The sequence below is a fragment of the Carya illinoinensis genome, chromosome 9 (assembly GCF_018687715.1).
Source record: "Carya illinoinensis cultivar Pawnee chromosome 9, C.illinoinensisPawnee_v1, whole genome shotgun sequence".
Classification (NCBI taxonomy): Eukaryota; Viridiplantae; Streptophyta; class Magnoliopsida; order Fagales; family Juglandaceae; genus Carya; species Carya illinoinensis.
The window spans coordinates 14,579,302-14,595,195 of NC_056760.1; the positions used below are offsets into that span (position 1 = coordinate 14,579,302).

The 15,894-nt window shown below is 37.5% G+C and overlaps 1 protein-coding gene across 2 annotated transcripts; it reads right to left on the reverse strand.

Moving 5' to 3' along the window:
* Positions 1 to 243: 243 nt before the first annotated feature.
* Positions 244 to 14,776, reverse strand: LOC122276076 (ornithine aminotransferase, mitochondrial-like). 2 transcript variants are annotated; one of them, XM_043085523.1, is made up of 10 exons: positions 14,519 to 14,776; positions 13,385 to 13,493; positions 12,329 to 12,559; positions 11,150 to 11,309; positions 10,906 to 10,961; positions 9,677 to 9,829; positions 8,662 to 8,759; positions 2,205 to 2,285; positions 782 to 1,015; positions 244 to 553 (listed from the first exon to the last, which is right to left on the reverse strand). In XM_043085523.1, exons 1-10 carry the CDS (start codon positions 14,656 to 14,658, stop codon positions 391 to 393), a joined length of 1,425 nt encoding a protein of 474 aa, XP_042941457.1. In that variant the 5' UTR covers positions 14,659 to 14,776; the 3' UTR covers positions 244 to 390. The 2 variants fall into 2 exon arrangements, with proteins under 2 accessions (XP_042941457.1, XP_042941458.1); XM_043085524.1 differs by lacking the exon at positions 14,519 to 14,776 and adding an exon at positions 13,980 to 14,029.
* Positions 14,777 to 15,894: the final 1,118 nt, after the last annotated feature.

Genomic DNA, 15,894 nt, shown 5'->3' on the forward strand with positions numbered 1-15,894 from the left:
AAAACAGAGTGGAGGGCATGCAAATTTTTTTTTTTTTTTGTCACAAAAAGCAGTGATGGAAAGAAAACCTAAACGGTGCTCTTTTTCATGGTAAAAGTTCAACCAGACTGACCAAAGGCTTCACTCGAGTTCTATCAGCTTGAATTTTGTGCCAAGCCTATTCATATATATATATATATATATTTGTGTCATTTAGCCATGCACTCATAAATGTATGCGAATCCAATGTACAAGACATGGATCTCTGCAAGATAGATGTTTTAATATTACTTTAAAAAAATACGCAATATGCTAGAAATTGAGGAAAGTTCTGAAAATCCATATGAAAGATGATACGACATGAATTTCTGCAAGTTATTGCCTTTGAAAGTAGAGTAATGTACATGTTGTTCAGATATCTTTATCTGGAGAACCATATGAGTTTCGCCCACAACGATCACATATGTTAGAACTAGCTGGGGAGACATGCTCTGGCTTTGCTCTCTGCATCTTAGGTAGATCAATTTCAAGAACATCATGCAGCGCCTTTGAGCCTTCTTGGAGCTCATCCATACTGAGAAATGCACACATAATGCAAGTCAAACAACTTTAAAAATACCGATACTCGTTCTATCATAATTTCTATTTGCTGTATGGAACCCAAAAGTCCTCCACCTACCAACTTTGTTTTCCCAGTCACTAAAATGTCAAAAATGTGAAAGAAAATCAGAAATCCTTTAAATAAAATATAAATCTTAAGAACCACATAAATGTTGAATATGCACCGGGCATTCTTCCTTACCTCATTGAGAGTGGGGGAGTTAAACGGACAATAGTATCATGGGTGGGTTTAGCAAGAATTCCCCTCTCTTTCAACTTTAGGCAGATATCATATGCAGAAACAGGGAAGAGACTCTTGCTGTTGAGCACCACAGCATTGAACAAACCTCTTCCTCGAACTTCTTTTATGTAGTTTGGGAATTGCTGCTGAATCTTGAGCAGCTGGTGCCTTAGCTCCTCTCCCAGCTGGGAAGATCTATAGAATCAAATAGTATAAAAATTAAAGACACTATTACCATCAAACGAGGATAAAATCAAACAAAGAAGATAAGAAATATAATATGAAGTTGGGAAGTAAGCAAGGCTGTGTACCAAAATTTATGCTACTGCCAAAAATGAACTTTGTAATCCAATTGGGTTGAAAGGATAAACAGCTCTTCCAAAGCCCTATATGCTTTAGTTTTAGAAAGGAAAATCTCAATGCACAAAGTGAATTCAAGCATTATTTTCTATACTTTAATATTGGTGGAATGCATTAAACATGTGATTTCACGCTGAAAACTCACTGTTCTAGGGACTAGGAAAGGCAATGGGGTGGGCTATCCAGAAGCCCTGCCCTAATGGGACCTGTTCAGGAAGCCTTTTAACGGGTAAGCAGGAGATTGGGTTTTGAATAACACATGCCATGGCAGTTTGACTGGGTTTAAGTTTTGAGACCAACGTGGTCCACATACTCTTTCTATACAGTTTAACTGTTACTTTTGGCAATTAATCTTTTGCATTAGCCACTTTAATCATAAAATATGCCAATTTTTTCCTCCATGCTAGTTATGTATGTTAACTATACATCTCATCATTGGAAGATGTCATACCCATAATTTAAATTTTGAATAAATAAATAGTTGTGAAATATAATATTTCAACGATGTCTTATCTTTAAATTATCACAGGCAGCATGTCCTGTATGCCTTGCCTCGTGCTACAGATGAGTTTGGGATGACTATTCCTTTACTGGGGAGAGTTGCTGGGAGGAGAAATCCATTCCAGATCAGCCCCAGCAATTGCTATGCCTAATAGGAACGTTTCCAAATGCAGTCCAGTCTTTAATTCTTTAGTAAACTAGAAATGAAGGTTAGTCAGATACTTTAAAATTACAAATTTCAGGATATATATATATATTTATATATAGAAAACACCATTATGCATCACAGTGCAACCATAGCATAAACAGAAATTGACAGTCAAATAATTTCTCATGCATTCAAAATAAGGTCTTGATTATTACGGTGATTAATTTTTTCTTCCAATATTAATACTGTCCGAGTATCCAGATAATTTCAATCACAAAAGAAAAAACATTCTGTCATAAAGCCATGACGTAGCTGTTCTCATCAAACTTCTTTTATATCATATTGATGATGCAACAAAGGCAATGGAATTGATACCTCTCAGCAAGTCGCTCATCTTTGATCACTTCTAGTGAGGCAATAGCAACTGCACTTGCCAATGGATTGCCACCAAATGTACTGAGAACAATAATGGAGAAAAGGAAATATGAGGTATCATGTCATCCCAACAGCAACCCCAAGAAAGTAGCAGACTTAAACAAAGTGAAAATATTGAAGAAGAGAAGGAATTGTAATGATAATCCATAGAAACTTTTAGGAAAACTTTGTCCTCGCCTGAACAGAGTGGCTTTTACCCCTTTCTTTTTGTGAAACAGATGTGTAATCGAATAAATGGCACAATAACACAACGCACAAGAGACAAATAAAATGAAAAGTAAAAGATGCACAACATGGAAATTGTTTTCTGAAGAGATGATACATGGTCATAGCTCATCGTGATACTAGTTTATCAGCCACCTCACCAGCTCTTCCATATACATCATGTTGCAGGTGGAGACAAAAACAGTGAACAGTATGCATCGAAAGACACCGAATGCACCGTTGCACCATTTGCTCTTTTGTATTGTTAGGCACCGCCCCAAGCATCATGCAGCAAATTGCTGCAACGTTGTGATCTGCTCTCCTATAAATAGGAGAGCTTAAGTGTGAGGACAGAGTGTGCAGCAGAGAGAAAACAGAGAGTGCTGCGTGTGTGCAGGAAGAGTGCATCAGAGAAGTGCATCAAAGTGGGTGAGAGAGAGATTTCTGTAAAAATTATTTTTATAGTGAAATTACAGCAGCTGTGGACGTAGGCAATTGCCGAACCACGTTAAATTTCGTCCCTCCTTTATTTAGAATCGTCTCTGTGTCAGAACAGCTCCCAACAACTGGTATCAAAGCACTGGTTCGAGCTGTCCGAAAATTCAAGTTGTTCAAAATCAATTTTTGACAACTCCACGGTGTTCCTCGCGTTGAGACGAATCCGTTTCCGCAAATGGAATCGAAAACGGAGGTCAGACGAGGCTACACGCGCCCCTAGAAGATCGGCGCGTGCATCTGCTGCAACCCACGCTCCCCCACGCGCTCCAGAGGTTGAAGACGCGTGCACCACACGCACCCACGCGCCCTCACGCGCTCCAAAGGTTGAAGACGCGTGAAGGACACGCGCCCATGCGCCCCCACGCGCCCTACAGAGGTTCGGCGCGTGTGTCACACACGCCTCACTCTCCCCCACGCGCACACAGTACTGTAGCACGTGTATTACACGCGCCCACGTGCACTGTGCAGCGCGTGTATCTCACGCGCCAGACAGATCAGAACCGTCCGTTTTTCAGATCTGTTTTTGGCTAGATCTAAGCCATTCAGAGTCCGATTTTGACGATCAAATAGTGCTTTTCAACTATTTGGATCATTCCGGACTCATCCGTACGGTCGAAATTTTGAGATTCAGCATCAGTACATTGGATCTGAACCATCCACGTGTTGCAGATCATTTTGGGCTAGATCATGCCAGTTGGAGTTCCATCGCGACGATCAGATAGTGTTGACAAACTCTTTGGATCATTCCGAACTCGTTTCCAGCTAATTCGAGTGTTTCGGACGCAACGGTGATCTTTGTTTGTTTGAATTTGAACTCATTTGTAAAGTTATGGCTGGAGAAGAAGCTAAAGGTGTTGGTATCGAGAAATTTGACGGTACAGACTTTGCCTATTGGAGAATGCAGATAGAAGATTATCTCTATGGGAAAAAACTACATCTTCCACTCCTAGGAAGAAAGCCAGATGATATGAGCAATGAAGATTGGAGTTTCCTTGATAGATAAGTGGTGGGAGTCATTCGACTAACATTGTCAAGATCAGTTGCACACAATGTGGGAAAGGAAAAGACCACGGCGGATTTGATGAAAGCTCTATCGGACATGTACGAGCAGCCATCAGCCAATAACAAAGTGCATTTGATGTACAAGCTATTCTACCTGAGAATGGCAGAAGGAACTCCAGTTATTCAGCATCTGAATGAGTTCAACACCATCATCAATCAATTAGCTTCAGTGGGGATTGAATTTGATGATGAAGTACGTGCACTGATTGCTCTAGCTCAATTGCCAAAGAGTTGGGAGGCCATGAGAACAGCTGTCAGCAATTCTTATGGCAAAACAAAGATGAAGTATCAAGATATCCGGGACCATATTCTTAGCGAGGAAGTTCGCAGAAGAGATACAGGAGAAGCATCAAATTTCAGTTCTGCCTTAAACCTCGAGACGAGAGGTAAAGGAGCTAGTAGAAGTTCAAATCGGGGCAGATCGAAGTCCCGAAGAGGCAGAAGTAAATCTAGGTCCGGAAAAAAAGTACAGTGCTGGAATCGTGGCAAGATTGGCCACTTCAAAAATAATTGCAAGGAAGCAAAGAAGAAGAATGAGCATGACTCTGTTAATGCCACAACAGAAGATCTCCAAGATGCCTTACTTCTTTCAGTCGACAACCAAATTGAATCTTGGGTGTTAGATTCAGGAGCCTCGTTCCACACTACAGCACACCGAAAAATCATGCAGAATTATGTCACTGGTGATTTCAGGAAGGTGTACTTAGCAGATGGTGAAGCGTTGGAAATCGAAGGCATGGGAGATGTACCAATCAATTTGCCCAATGGAAGTGCATGGTTGCTACAGAAGGTGCGACATGTTCCTAAACTCATGAGGAATCTGATTTCTGTAGGACAACTTGATGCTGATGGGCATTCGGTACTATTTACCGGTGGCACGTGGAAGATAACAAGAGGAGCTATGGTAGTAGCTCGAGGCACAAAAACAGGTACTCTATATATGACTTCAAGCATTAGAGATACTATTGCAATTGCTGATGCAAATGCCAACCTATGGCATCAAAGGCTTGGTCACATGAGTGAGAAAGGAATGAAAGTACTACTATCCAAGGGGAAGTTACCAAAGTTGGAATCAACTGATTTCGATATGTGTGAAGGTTGCATTTTTGGGAAACAGAAAAAAGTTAGTTTCCTGAAAAATGGTAGAACTCCAAAATCTACAAAGTTGGAGTTGGTGCACACAGATTTGTGGGGGCCATCCCCAGTCGCTTCTCTTGGAGGATCGTGGTACTATGTTTCATTTATTGATGACTCAAGCAGGAAAGTATGGGTTTATTTTTTGAAAAATAAATCTGACACATTTGATACTTTCAAGAAGTGGAGAGCCATGGTTGAAAATGAAACAGGCTTGAAGTTAAAATGTCTGAGGTCAGACAATGGAGGAGAGTACATCGACGGAGGGTTCAAAGAATTCTATGTTGCAAATGGGATTAGATTTCAGAAGACTATTCCCGGGACACCGCAGCAGAATGGCGTAGCTGAACGCATGAACAGAACTCTCAACGAACGTGCCAGAAGCATGAGGCTGAATTCAGGATTGCCTGAATGTTTTTGGGCTGATGTAATTAACACTGCAGCCTATTTGATTAATAAGGGACCTTCAGTTCCCTTAAAGTTCGATCTACCAGAGGAAGTCTGGAGCGGAAAGAAGGTAAATCTTTCCCATTTGAAAGTTTTTGGCTGTTTATCATGTGTTCACATAGATTCTACTGATCGTAACAAGTTAGAAGCCAAATCTAGAAAATGTTTTTTCATCGGTTATGGTGATGAAGAATTTGGCTATCGATTTTGGGATGATAAAAATCGCAAAATCATCAGAAGTAGAAATGTGATATTTAATGAGCAGATTCTGTACAAAGCTAAGTCACAAGCTGAATCTGAGGAACAGCCAAAGAAACCTGAGGTTGTTGACTTTGATGTTACTCGAGTCAACATTGATCAGAACGAGGATCAAGAAAATGATACACAAATCGAACAACGTACACCACTCACTGCTACTCGAAGATCTTCAAGGACAATCAGGCCACCACAGCGGTTCTCACCATCTCTATACTACATCTTGCTAACAGATAGTGGTGAACCGGAAAGTTATGATAAAACTCTACGAATTGAAGATTCAATCAAGTGGGAGAAAGCCATGCAAGATGAGATGGAGTCACTAATGTCAAATCAGACATGAGAGCTAACTAAACTTCCAAAAGGCAAGAAGGCTTTGCACAATAAATGGGTGTACAGAATTAAAGAAGAGCATAATGGTAGCAAGCGCTACAAAGCCAGAATGGTCGTGAAAGGGTTTCAACAAAAGGAAGGTGTCGACTACACAGACATTTTCTCTCCAGTTGTAAAATTGACAACGATCAGGCTAGTGTTGGCAATTGTGGCTGCAGAGAATCTACCTCTTGAGCAGTTAGATGTGAAGACTGCATTCCTACATGGTGATTTGGAGGAAGACATCTATATGCACCAGCCACAAGGATTCTCAGTGAAGGGAAAAGAGAATCTAGTTTGCAAACTAAACAAGAGCTCGTATGGCCTAAAACAAGCTCCACGACAATGGTATCGGAAGTTTGACAACTTCATGTGCAGTAATGGATTTACAAGATTGCAGGCTGACCATTGTTGCTATATAAAGAACTTTGACAACTCTTATATTATCCTACTGTTATATGTGGATGATATGCTCGTTGCAGGGTCAAGCATCGAGGAAATCAATGAACTGAAGAAGCAGTTGTCAAAGAGGTTTGAGATGAAGGATTTGGGTGCTGCAAAACAAATCCTTGGTATGAGAATTATTAGAGACAGGTCTAATGATACTCTCAAACTCTCCCAGGAGGAGTATATAAAGAAGGTGCTCAGAAGGTTTAACATGGACAAGGCGAAACCAGTGAGCACACCCTTAGCTAGTCACTTTCGACTAACTAAGGATCAGTCGCCAAAGACGAAGGAAGAGCAAGAATGCATGAACAGAATACCCTATGCATCTGCTATTGGTAGTCTTATGTACGCCATGGTCTGTACAAGGCCAGATATTGCACAAGCAGTGGGAGCTGTGAGCAGGTACATGAGTAATCCAGGAAAGCAGCATTGGGAAGCAGTCAAGTGGATTTTAAGATATCTACAAGGCTCTTCAGATACGTCACTATGCTTTACAAAAGCAGGTTTAAAACTACAGGGATATGTAGATGCTGATTTAGCAGGTGACGTTGACAGCAGAAAAAGTACTACTGGATTTGTGTATACGCTGGGTGGTACAGCTGTATCGTGGGCTTCTAAGTTACAGAAGATTGTTGCTCTCTCAACTACAGAAGCGGAATACGTTGCTATAACTGAAGCAGGGAAGGAAATGGTTTGGTTGCAGTCATTCTTGGAGGAATTGGGAAAGAAGAATGAAAAAGGCATTCTGCACAGTGATAGTTAGAGTGCTATTTTTCTTTCTTGCAAAGAATCCAGCCTTTCATTCCAGAACAAAACACATACAGTTGCAATACCATTTTATCCGATCTCTTCTCGATAGTGGACAGCTGATACTTGAGAAGATTCGAGGAACAGAGAACCCAGCAGATATGTTCACAAAAGTAGTTACTGCTGACAAACTGAAGCTGTGTATAGCTTCAGTTGGACTTCGTACTTAAAGACATGACTTGAAATTGCTGTGATAGTTGCTATGAAGATATGTAGACTCATTTGTCTCCAAGTGGGAGATTGTTCCAGGTGGAGACAAAAACAGTGAACAGTATGCACCGAAAGACACCGAATGCACCGTTGCACCGTTTGCTCTTTTGTATTGTTAGGCACCTCCCCAAGCATCATGCAGCAAATTGCTGCAACGTTGTGATCTGCTCTCCTATAAATAGGAGAGCTTAAGTGTGAGGACAGTGTGTGCAGCAGAGAGAAAACAGAGAGTGCTGCGTGTGTGCAGGAAGAGTGCATCAGAGAAGTGCATCAAAGTGGGTGAGAGAGAGATTTCTGTAAAAATTATTTTTATAGTGAAATTACAGCAGCTGTGGACGTAGGCAATTGCCGAACCACGTTAAATTCCGTCCCTCCTTTATTTAGAATCGTCTCTGTGTCAGAACAGCTCCCAACACATCATGCAAAAAGCACTTGAAATGCTCTTTTATAACACATACTCTTTTTATAATACATACTCAATGGATAGATTACGCCTTAAGGTACAATTTCAAGTTGTACTTCTTCCAAAGACTCCAATACATGGTAATATCAGCTCAACATGGAAAGAATGACTAGTTCCGGCCACGTTTAAAGAAAAAATAAATGGTTTCAAAAATGGGCTAGGTAAACATCTGCTTGGACCTGGACACACCATCATCCTCTTTGTAAATTTAGGTGCTTGGGTGCAGTCTTCAAATTTTGCCTATTGTGTCATATAACTCAGTGAACCAATTGACTATATCTAAACTAAACCCAACCATTTCTACTCTTATGCCTTCTATAAACAAATGCTCCATACAAAAAACTGAAGTAGTGTCTTGGTAACAATTTCTAAATAAAAACATGAATATGGGCATTAGAGGCAAAATCTTCTAGATCGAGCTGGATAAGTGTTGGTAATTAAAGGCTGATTACATAAAATACAGAGCACATTTAGGATATACAAGTTATAAATGTAAACCTTCCATGTTCTCCTGGTCGGATACAAAGCATCACATCTTTGTCTGCAAGCACTGCACTTACAGGTATCACGCCACCACCCAATGCTTTTCCAAGCACCTGAATAAAATGGCAAGAAACAGGAAAAGCAAGTTATTTTTTAACGGTATGTTGGAAGAGTCAGTAATAGAGGCAAAATCTTTCAGGTGGATCCCAAGCATGAGAAGAAGAAATGAAGATAATTGTTGAATTTCTGCTGCAAGTTTTGTTATCTCAAACATACCTTCTACAGCAGATATGGCATCTCTTTTCATCATGCAAAACACATCATGACTAGAATGCAAGGAAAATAAAGAATGAAAATGTCGAGTAATTTTGAAACAAGTATAACATGAACCCTTAGAAAAGAATTCTTCACTTGTTTCTAGTACATGTGCATAGTTAGCAATTGTGGCCTCCTGAAACCAACCAATTTCCCAGAGTTTGAAACTTTGCTTTCAATGCCATCTTATGTGGTCTTGTGCGAATCTCTATGGAATCCAATTATCTGATAATGGCTATGGATGGGATTGAAAGAAATCCATAATAATCTCGTAGCTTTTTTCGTGGTAAGCAGAAATCCAGGGCTATGGCAAAAAAACAATATTATGGCTTGAGCTTCTGCATGTAGCCAATAAATAGTCAAAGTGTGTTTCAATTAAAAATCCAACAGATGCAACTGTGGCCTTCTGCAAACAACTGAGTTTTAAAGAGTTCTGTTAGTGATATGTCAAAACCTTTTTATAATCAGTCCTCCCACACATTTCTTTTACCAGGATGTAATAATGTATCCAAAAGGGAAAAAATGACAAGTGCCATGTCCTCATGAATGTCAAACTAAGTGGACCCACCACGGGGTGCTACCATCCTGATGCCCAGAAGTGTAATGGTACATATAAACACCATTGAAAGAATGTTTGTAATTGTCATCCACTAGTTGTAGAGTTCCTGAAACCATAAGAATTTGGAAAGGTGCCAGGGGAAAAGAGGGTGCTTACCACCATATCAGGGCGTACTTCTTCCCAATCACAAGCCAGCATTTTTCCTGTCCGTGCTAAGCCAGATTGTACCTCATCAGCAATCATTAAAACATTATACTTTGAGCACAGATCTCTGACAGCTTTTAAATAACCATCTGGTGGGATTACAACCTACCGATATATAAAGAAATATTCCTCAGGAAAACAAGGAAATGGGAATTATTTAAAAAAAAAAAAAACAATATATAATGTGAGAAAAGTAAACTTCATAATGCCTCGATCAAAAAGAGACATAAAAGGAAGCAGTGCCTGAAGCAAAGTGGGAGCTTTATATTTTTGTAGTTTAGTAAATGCATATAAAAAAGAATCCACTCAAATGGAAAGGTTAACTAATTATTAATACAGTTTACTGTGATTGACAGGAAAACAGAGGAATTTTAGTCACTCACCGAGAATCTCAGAACCTTATCAAGAAATGTTGTTTATTTGCCATTGCCTACATTTTTCTCAAAAAAAAAAATTTGCCATTGCCTACATTGGTTGTTATGTTTGGTTTGCAACATACCTTGGAACAATAGTGGTATATGGATACAAGTCAGATTTCAGACAAAGGCGATAGCTCTCACTGCCTTCATTACAGGGTCACTTGTGCAAAGTAGCAACTCAGACTACAACCCCCACAATATGAATAGGGGTATTTCTAAGTGACAGGATTTTATTTATAATGGCAAGATATGGGTTGACTTCAAGAGACGAACCCAGCTAGAATTATAAGCCAATCCAAGAAAGTCATTACGTTTAAACCATTGAAGTCTATCGCATAAGCCCATACAATATTAGTAGGTGATATGCAGGGGTAATAAGCACATGTTCTTTAAAGTGTATCAACCAAAGAACGAGAAGAATGCCTTCCAAATTTAGAAGAGATTCCTTGATCTGCTTACTGATGTAGCGTATATATTATAGGCCATATTAGTACCATTCATAAACAGTTCATTATAACCAAGGAGCAAAAAAGCAAAGAAATTGGAGAAATAAAAAAAAAATTCAGCCACTTCATGTAATTCAGAAGTTTAGAAACTAGATTCTTCAAAAACTGAGACATGAACCTGCATCAACAGGTATACCGAAGTCCCAGTAACATATCTCAGATCAATAAAGATTTGTTTACCAATAAAACAAAAAAAAAAAAAAAACATATCTCAGATCGTACAGGGATCAAATACTCAATTCCAAAGCACACATACCCCAGCCTCTCCTTGAATGGGTTCAAACAGAAATCCAGCTACTCGATCGCCATTTTCTGCACCCAATTACAGAAACATGCTAAATAATACATTCTCGTCCACCATTTTAAAACGGTTCGATTGGATTATTAAAAAAATAGTAAGAACAATGTAATTAAATATCTATAAAAACTAAAATTAGGTTACAGTACAGCAAGAACAAGAACCATCAATTTTAAAATGAAAATTTTCAGCACACTTAAACCTTTAAGGATTTTCTCAAGGGCATCTGCATCACCAAAATCAACTTTAAGATGGCCAGGCAACAACGGCCCAAAACCACGAGTAGCCTCATTGTCACAACTCATGGAGATAACAGCTAATGTACGACCATGGAAGCAGCCACAGCATGAGACAATAATAGCCTGCATATGACTCACTCTGAGTAAAGCAGCTGACATCACAAAGTTAACTTGTCCATATAATTTGCCATTTACCAAAACAGAGAAAGTAGAAGTTTTAGGGAAAAAAAAGTAAGCTATTAACAAATATAATTAAGAATATCTCAAAAAATAGAGAAAGAATAACCACAGGATTTAATCTCATATTACATATTGCAGAAATTCTCGTGACAAAAATGATTAACATGCAACATATAGATGTATCAAGTATCCCAAATGAAATAGAAAAGCTTAACTTGCATGACCATAAAGCTCATTTTTGGAAGAAAAGCACTGGAGGTGAAAGAACATCAAACTTCCTACAAGTTAATATTAATCAATGACTGACTATACGAGAAAAAATATAGACAGAGGAATACATTAAAGAGTATCCACTGGTAGTGCCCAATCTAGAACAGGATAAAGAAAGTCAGCCAAGATGTTTTCGTCACACAAAACAAAGACCAAAGACAGCAGCATCAATGAGGAGGATATATTTAAGATGGTAAAAGCACAAGAGCAAGGATATACATTGTGTTATGTTTCTGCTCACTGGCATCTCTTAAATCTTGTTAAGCACGGGTCATTTTTTTTTTTTTTTTTAAAAAAAGAAAGAGTTTTTGGAAACTTCCTCAGTTAAATCTTATTAAATAAGGGTCATCTTTGAAAACAAGGGTTTTTGAAAACTTTCACAAAATCTTCATACTCAATCCAAACATCTTTCAACAGAAACAATTACAAAAATAATTTCCATAAAAAAAAAAAAATCTTACTTCAATTTCCATAACAATAAAAATATTCACACAAGGAAATAAAAAACTCACTACCAGTTCATATCACCTAACTATATATGACCATCGAGTGAGGTCAGAGATGAAAAACTATTGTTCTCAGTGGCCTTAATTGAGGTAAACGAGTTCACTTCAAATACAATAATTTGAAATATTGAAAGCATACTATTGAGGATACGTATCAAAGTAAGCATAAATATCCTGGGACTCTACCTCGTCTTTGGGAATTCTTTTCTTCTCATAACCCCATTTCCTTGCCAACTTCAGAGCTGTTTCCACACCTTCTGCACCGGTATTCATAGGAAGTACCATTTCATAGCCAAACATGCTACGCAGATACTCGGCAAATATTGGAAATCTATCATTGTAGAAGGCTCGAGAGCTAAGGGTGAGCCTTTCTGCCTGTTCTAGTAATGCTTTCATGATCTTTGGATGACAATGTCCCTACACAGTGAAGCTATGAATTTGAATACTGAAAATTCCATTTCAAATTTAAAATGAAAATTGAAAAAAAAAAAAAAAAAAAAAGAGTAGGGCAATAGTCCAGAAGAGAAAGTTTCTTATGACAGACTTCTACATTGCATAAATTTCTTCTCTGACTTTGAGTTTTTTTCAGGGATAGATGAAAAGTTACATTGGTGTCTTGAAACAACCTGATAAACAGAAACATTAAAAAAAAAAAACAAAAAGGTAGGAAAACGATACTGTCATGAAATTTGATAACAGAAAATTTCCGTACTTCAACTTTGGAGATGGCTTTTGGAAAGATCGATCCACGCCATCTGGTAAGTTAATGAAGCCTATATAGATTTCCAGATTTCAACTGTGGAGGTGGTTTTTGGTCGAAATATGGTATGGTACTGGTGGTATTAAGAGGTTTTAGAACCCATTTTTGAATCGGTTGAGGAGAAGAGTAAGGGAATGGCTACTTTGAGGTAGCCAGACCTCCAAATTTTCATACAAGATGAAAATGTTTTTTGAAAGAATAATTTTCTTCACTATTTTGTTCACCATACATAGGTCTTACAAGAGAAATAATCATATATGACAATTATTTGCCTTGATAGCCACGCTTTTACTCAAAAGGAAATTACTTAGTAAGTAGAAAATCTTGCTGAGCTAATTAAAATATTGATACCATGAACACTACCGAATAAAACATTGCTACCATATTAGAGATATTCTATTATTTATTACCTAATTTAGGTTCATAATTAACTAGTGGCGATAGAGCTTCTGAAAACTTAGAAAGGCGTGCATTCTTCTAACCTGATTAACTGCTGAGTAAGCTGAAAGGAAATCCAGATATCTGTTGCCCTCTGGATCCCATACAGATGATCCCTTTGCTTGTGAAAATACAATGGGGACTGGGTGGTAACTGCATTTGAACCAGTAAAAAGGCTTTGCTAATGACATACTCAGCAAGAAATGCTCGATAAATCACTCCAACATAAGGGTACATATGAAAAACAGCAAAAACATGTCCATATCAGATTTCTGGAGTAACAAACATTGAACAAACACCAACAACAAAGTACATAAATTTCTACAACGTGTTAGGAACCTCATGATGGAGAAAGACATGATCTACTGATTAGGCATCCATCTTCACCATATCACATGCACGCCACTTTCAACAACATAAGTGACTTACTAAAAGGCAGTTGGCTGATACAACATAAGTGGCTTATTCAGTTTTTCTTTTTCTTTTTTTGCCTAGGTTGGTTTTTATTGAATATGTGCAAGTCCTAAGTGTCATGCTTGTTACCACAGTATTCCTCCAAGGACAATCAATAAAATTAGAATACCGTCGTCCTCTTCTCTAAAAATAAAAAAATAAAAAATAAAAATAAAAATAAACCACCTTCAGCAAGAAGAAGGCCCCACATGTGAGCTACAACCGACTGAGGGAGCACCCGGAGCAGACAGCCACCATCTGGATGATAATCTTGCCAAGTGCTTAGCTTAATGTTTAGGTTATACATATCAGGAAAAAGAAAAAAACTGACACATTCCAGTAAAATTCCAGTCTTTATGTGCCTTGGGGTTTAAGAATCCAAGGCAGTCTTGCTACCATGCCCTCTACAAACATAGCATGAGATAGACTGAGACTCAAAACGATCACTTTCTTGTTTCCGTCTTCAAGGAATTGTGATGATTTGAATACTAAAATCTCTACCTGATCAATCAAAACTGTTCTAATGGCTTCAATATGGCATAGCACATCCTTATTCAGGATCCAGAGAGAGGGAGAAGAGAGAGCATTAGATGAAAATGAGCAAAACCCAGAAGCCAAAACATCAAAATGTAATGTGAGAGAGGAAGAGAGAGACTAGCCAAAACATAAGTTAAGGTTCTTCAATTATATGAGCATAGATTTTGAGGTGGAGAAAGGCAGCTCACTTGTGGGCACTGTATTCATATTCCAAGTTGATGATCTTTAGAGAGCAGGAAGCATCGTTGCTGGTTTCAGGGATAGCCCCGAAACTCCTTCCCCAGCGAAATCTGTAAGGCAATGACTGCAAAGCTCTCCTGCTTGCCATCGATGAGAATATTATCGTTCACTGTTTGCTTAGTTATCTCACTTGGAAGGCGGAGGACAGAGTGTTGGACTTGGGGGAGAGATTAATCAGAGATAATAGTTACACAGAATTTTGTGCTCTTTTCATCTTCGCCTGTCGTTATATCACGTGGTGAAACGCTTCTCGATGCATATCCGTACGACAACTACAACCACACCCATCGTTGTCGCGCAGAACTGAAATAAAAAATAATAATAATAATAATAATAATAATGTCCTTTATATCTTTCAGTTAAAATTATGAGTAAAATAAAAGAGCCACGCTGGAGCCGCCGTTCGCTGGGTTTTAGAATTTTTTTTTTATTTTTTATTTTTTTAATTATTTTGAATATTTAAAAAAAATATAAAAATTTATAATAATATTAAAAAAAATTTCTTAATCTTTAGGAAAAAAAAAAAAAAATCAACGTTAGCCGCCAACGGGGGCCACCAGCGGTGGCCTAAGTATTATCCAAAATAAAATCTCAGCACGATTTATGTGTCATTTATCTTCTACATGTTTTTGGTACGTTGCATTTGTTTGAAACGACGGAAGAAATGAAACAATATTATCAAAGGCTAGCACGAGATTTATTATGACTTTTTACTATAATTCAAAAAGGAAAATGACATGTATTACATCTTTATTTTATTTTTATCATCCTATTATATTGATGTGATTTAATCTATTAATTATTGAATTTCTTATTTTTTTTTAAAAAATAAAAATTATTTTAATAATAGATGAACAATTTCACATCAGTGCATTATAATAATAATTGTTTCGAATGACAAAAATGATAAGTTAAATATTAGTGTATGGCGTAAGAATAATAAGTAAAATTTTTTCAAAAAAATACTCACTTAAAGTATACACATTCCATTCCCCATAAAATTCTCTATAATTTAGTTAAAAAGTACATTTTCTAAAATTTTTCTTTAAATTTTACTCATCTTTCAAAAATCTTCTACATCTCATTCCTATCATTTCTCTATTATATTAAAATATTATTTCTCTATTATTTTTTTTATTACTTTTTTTTCTCACTTCTATTTACAAACTTAACTTCTCAATATTTTTTCTTATGTTTTAAACTATTACTCTAGTGAATATTTAAAAAAAAATATTTAAATTATTTTTTTGTGGATATGATAATATTTTTAAAATTAATTTTTTTATATTTTAGTAATTAATTAAATTATTTTTAAAATTATTAT

Excerpts from the sequence above, each read along its gene's own strand:
- LOC122276076 (XM_043085523.1), bottom strand. The coding sequence starts at position 14,658 with ATGGCAAGCAGGAGAGCTTTGCAGTCATTGCCTTACAGATTTCGCTGG. Across the intron at positions 11,310-12,328 it reads AAAGAATTCCCAAAGACGAG|GCTATTATTGTCTCATGCTG; the intron begins GTAGAGTCCCAG and ends AGTCATATGCAG. Across the intron at positions 554-781 it reads ACTCCCCCACTCTCAATGAG|TATGGATGAGCTCCAAGAAG; the intron begins GTAAGGAAGAAT and ends TGCATTTCTCAG.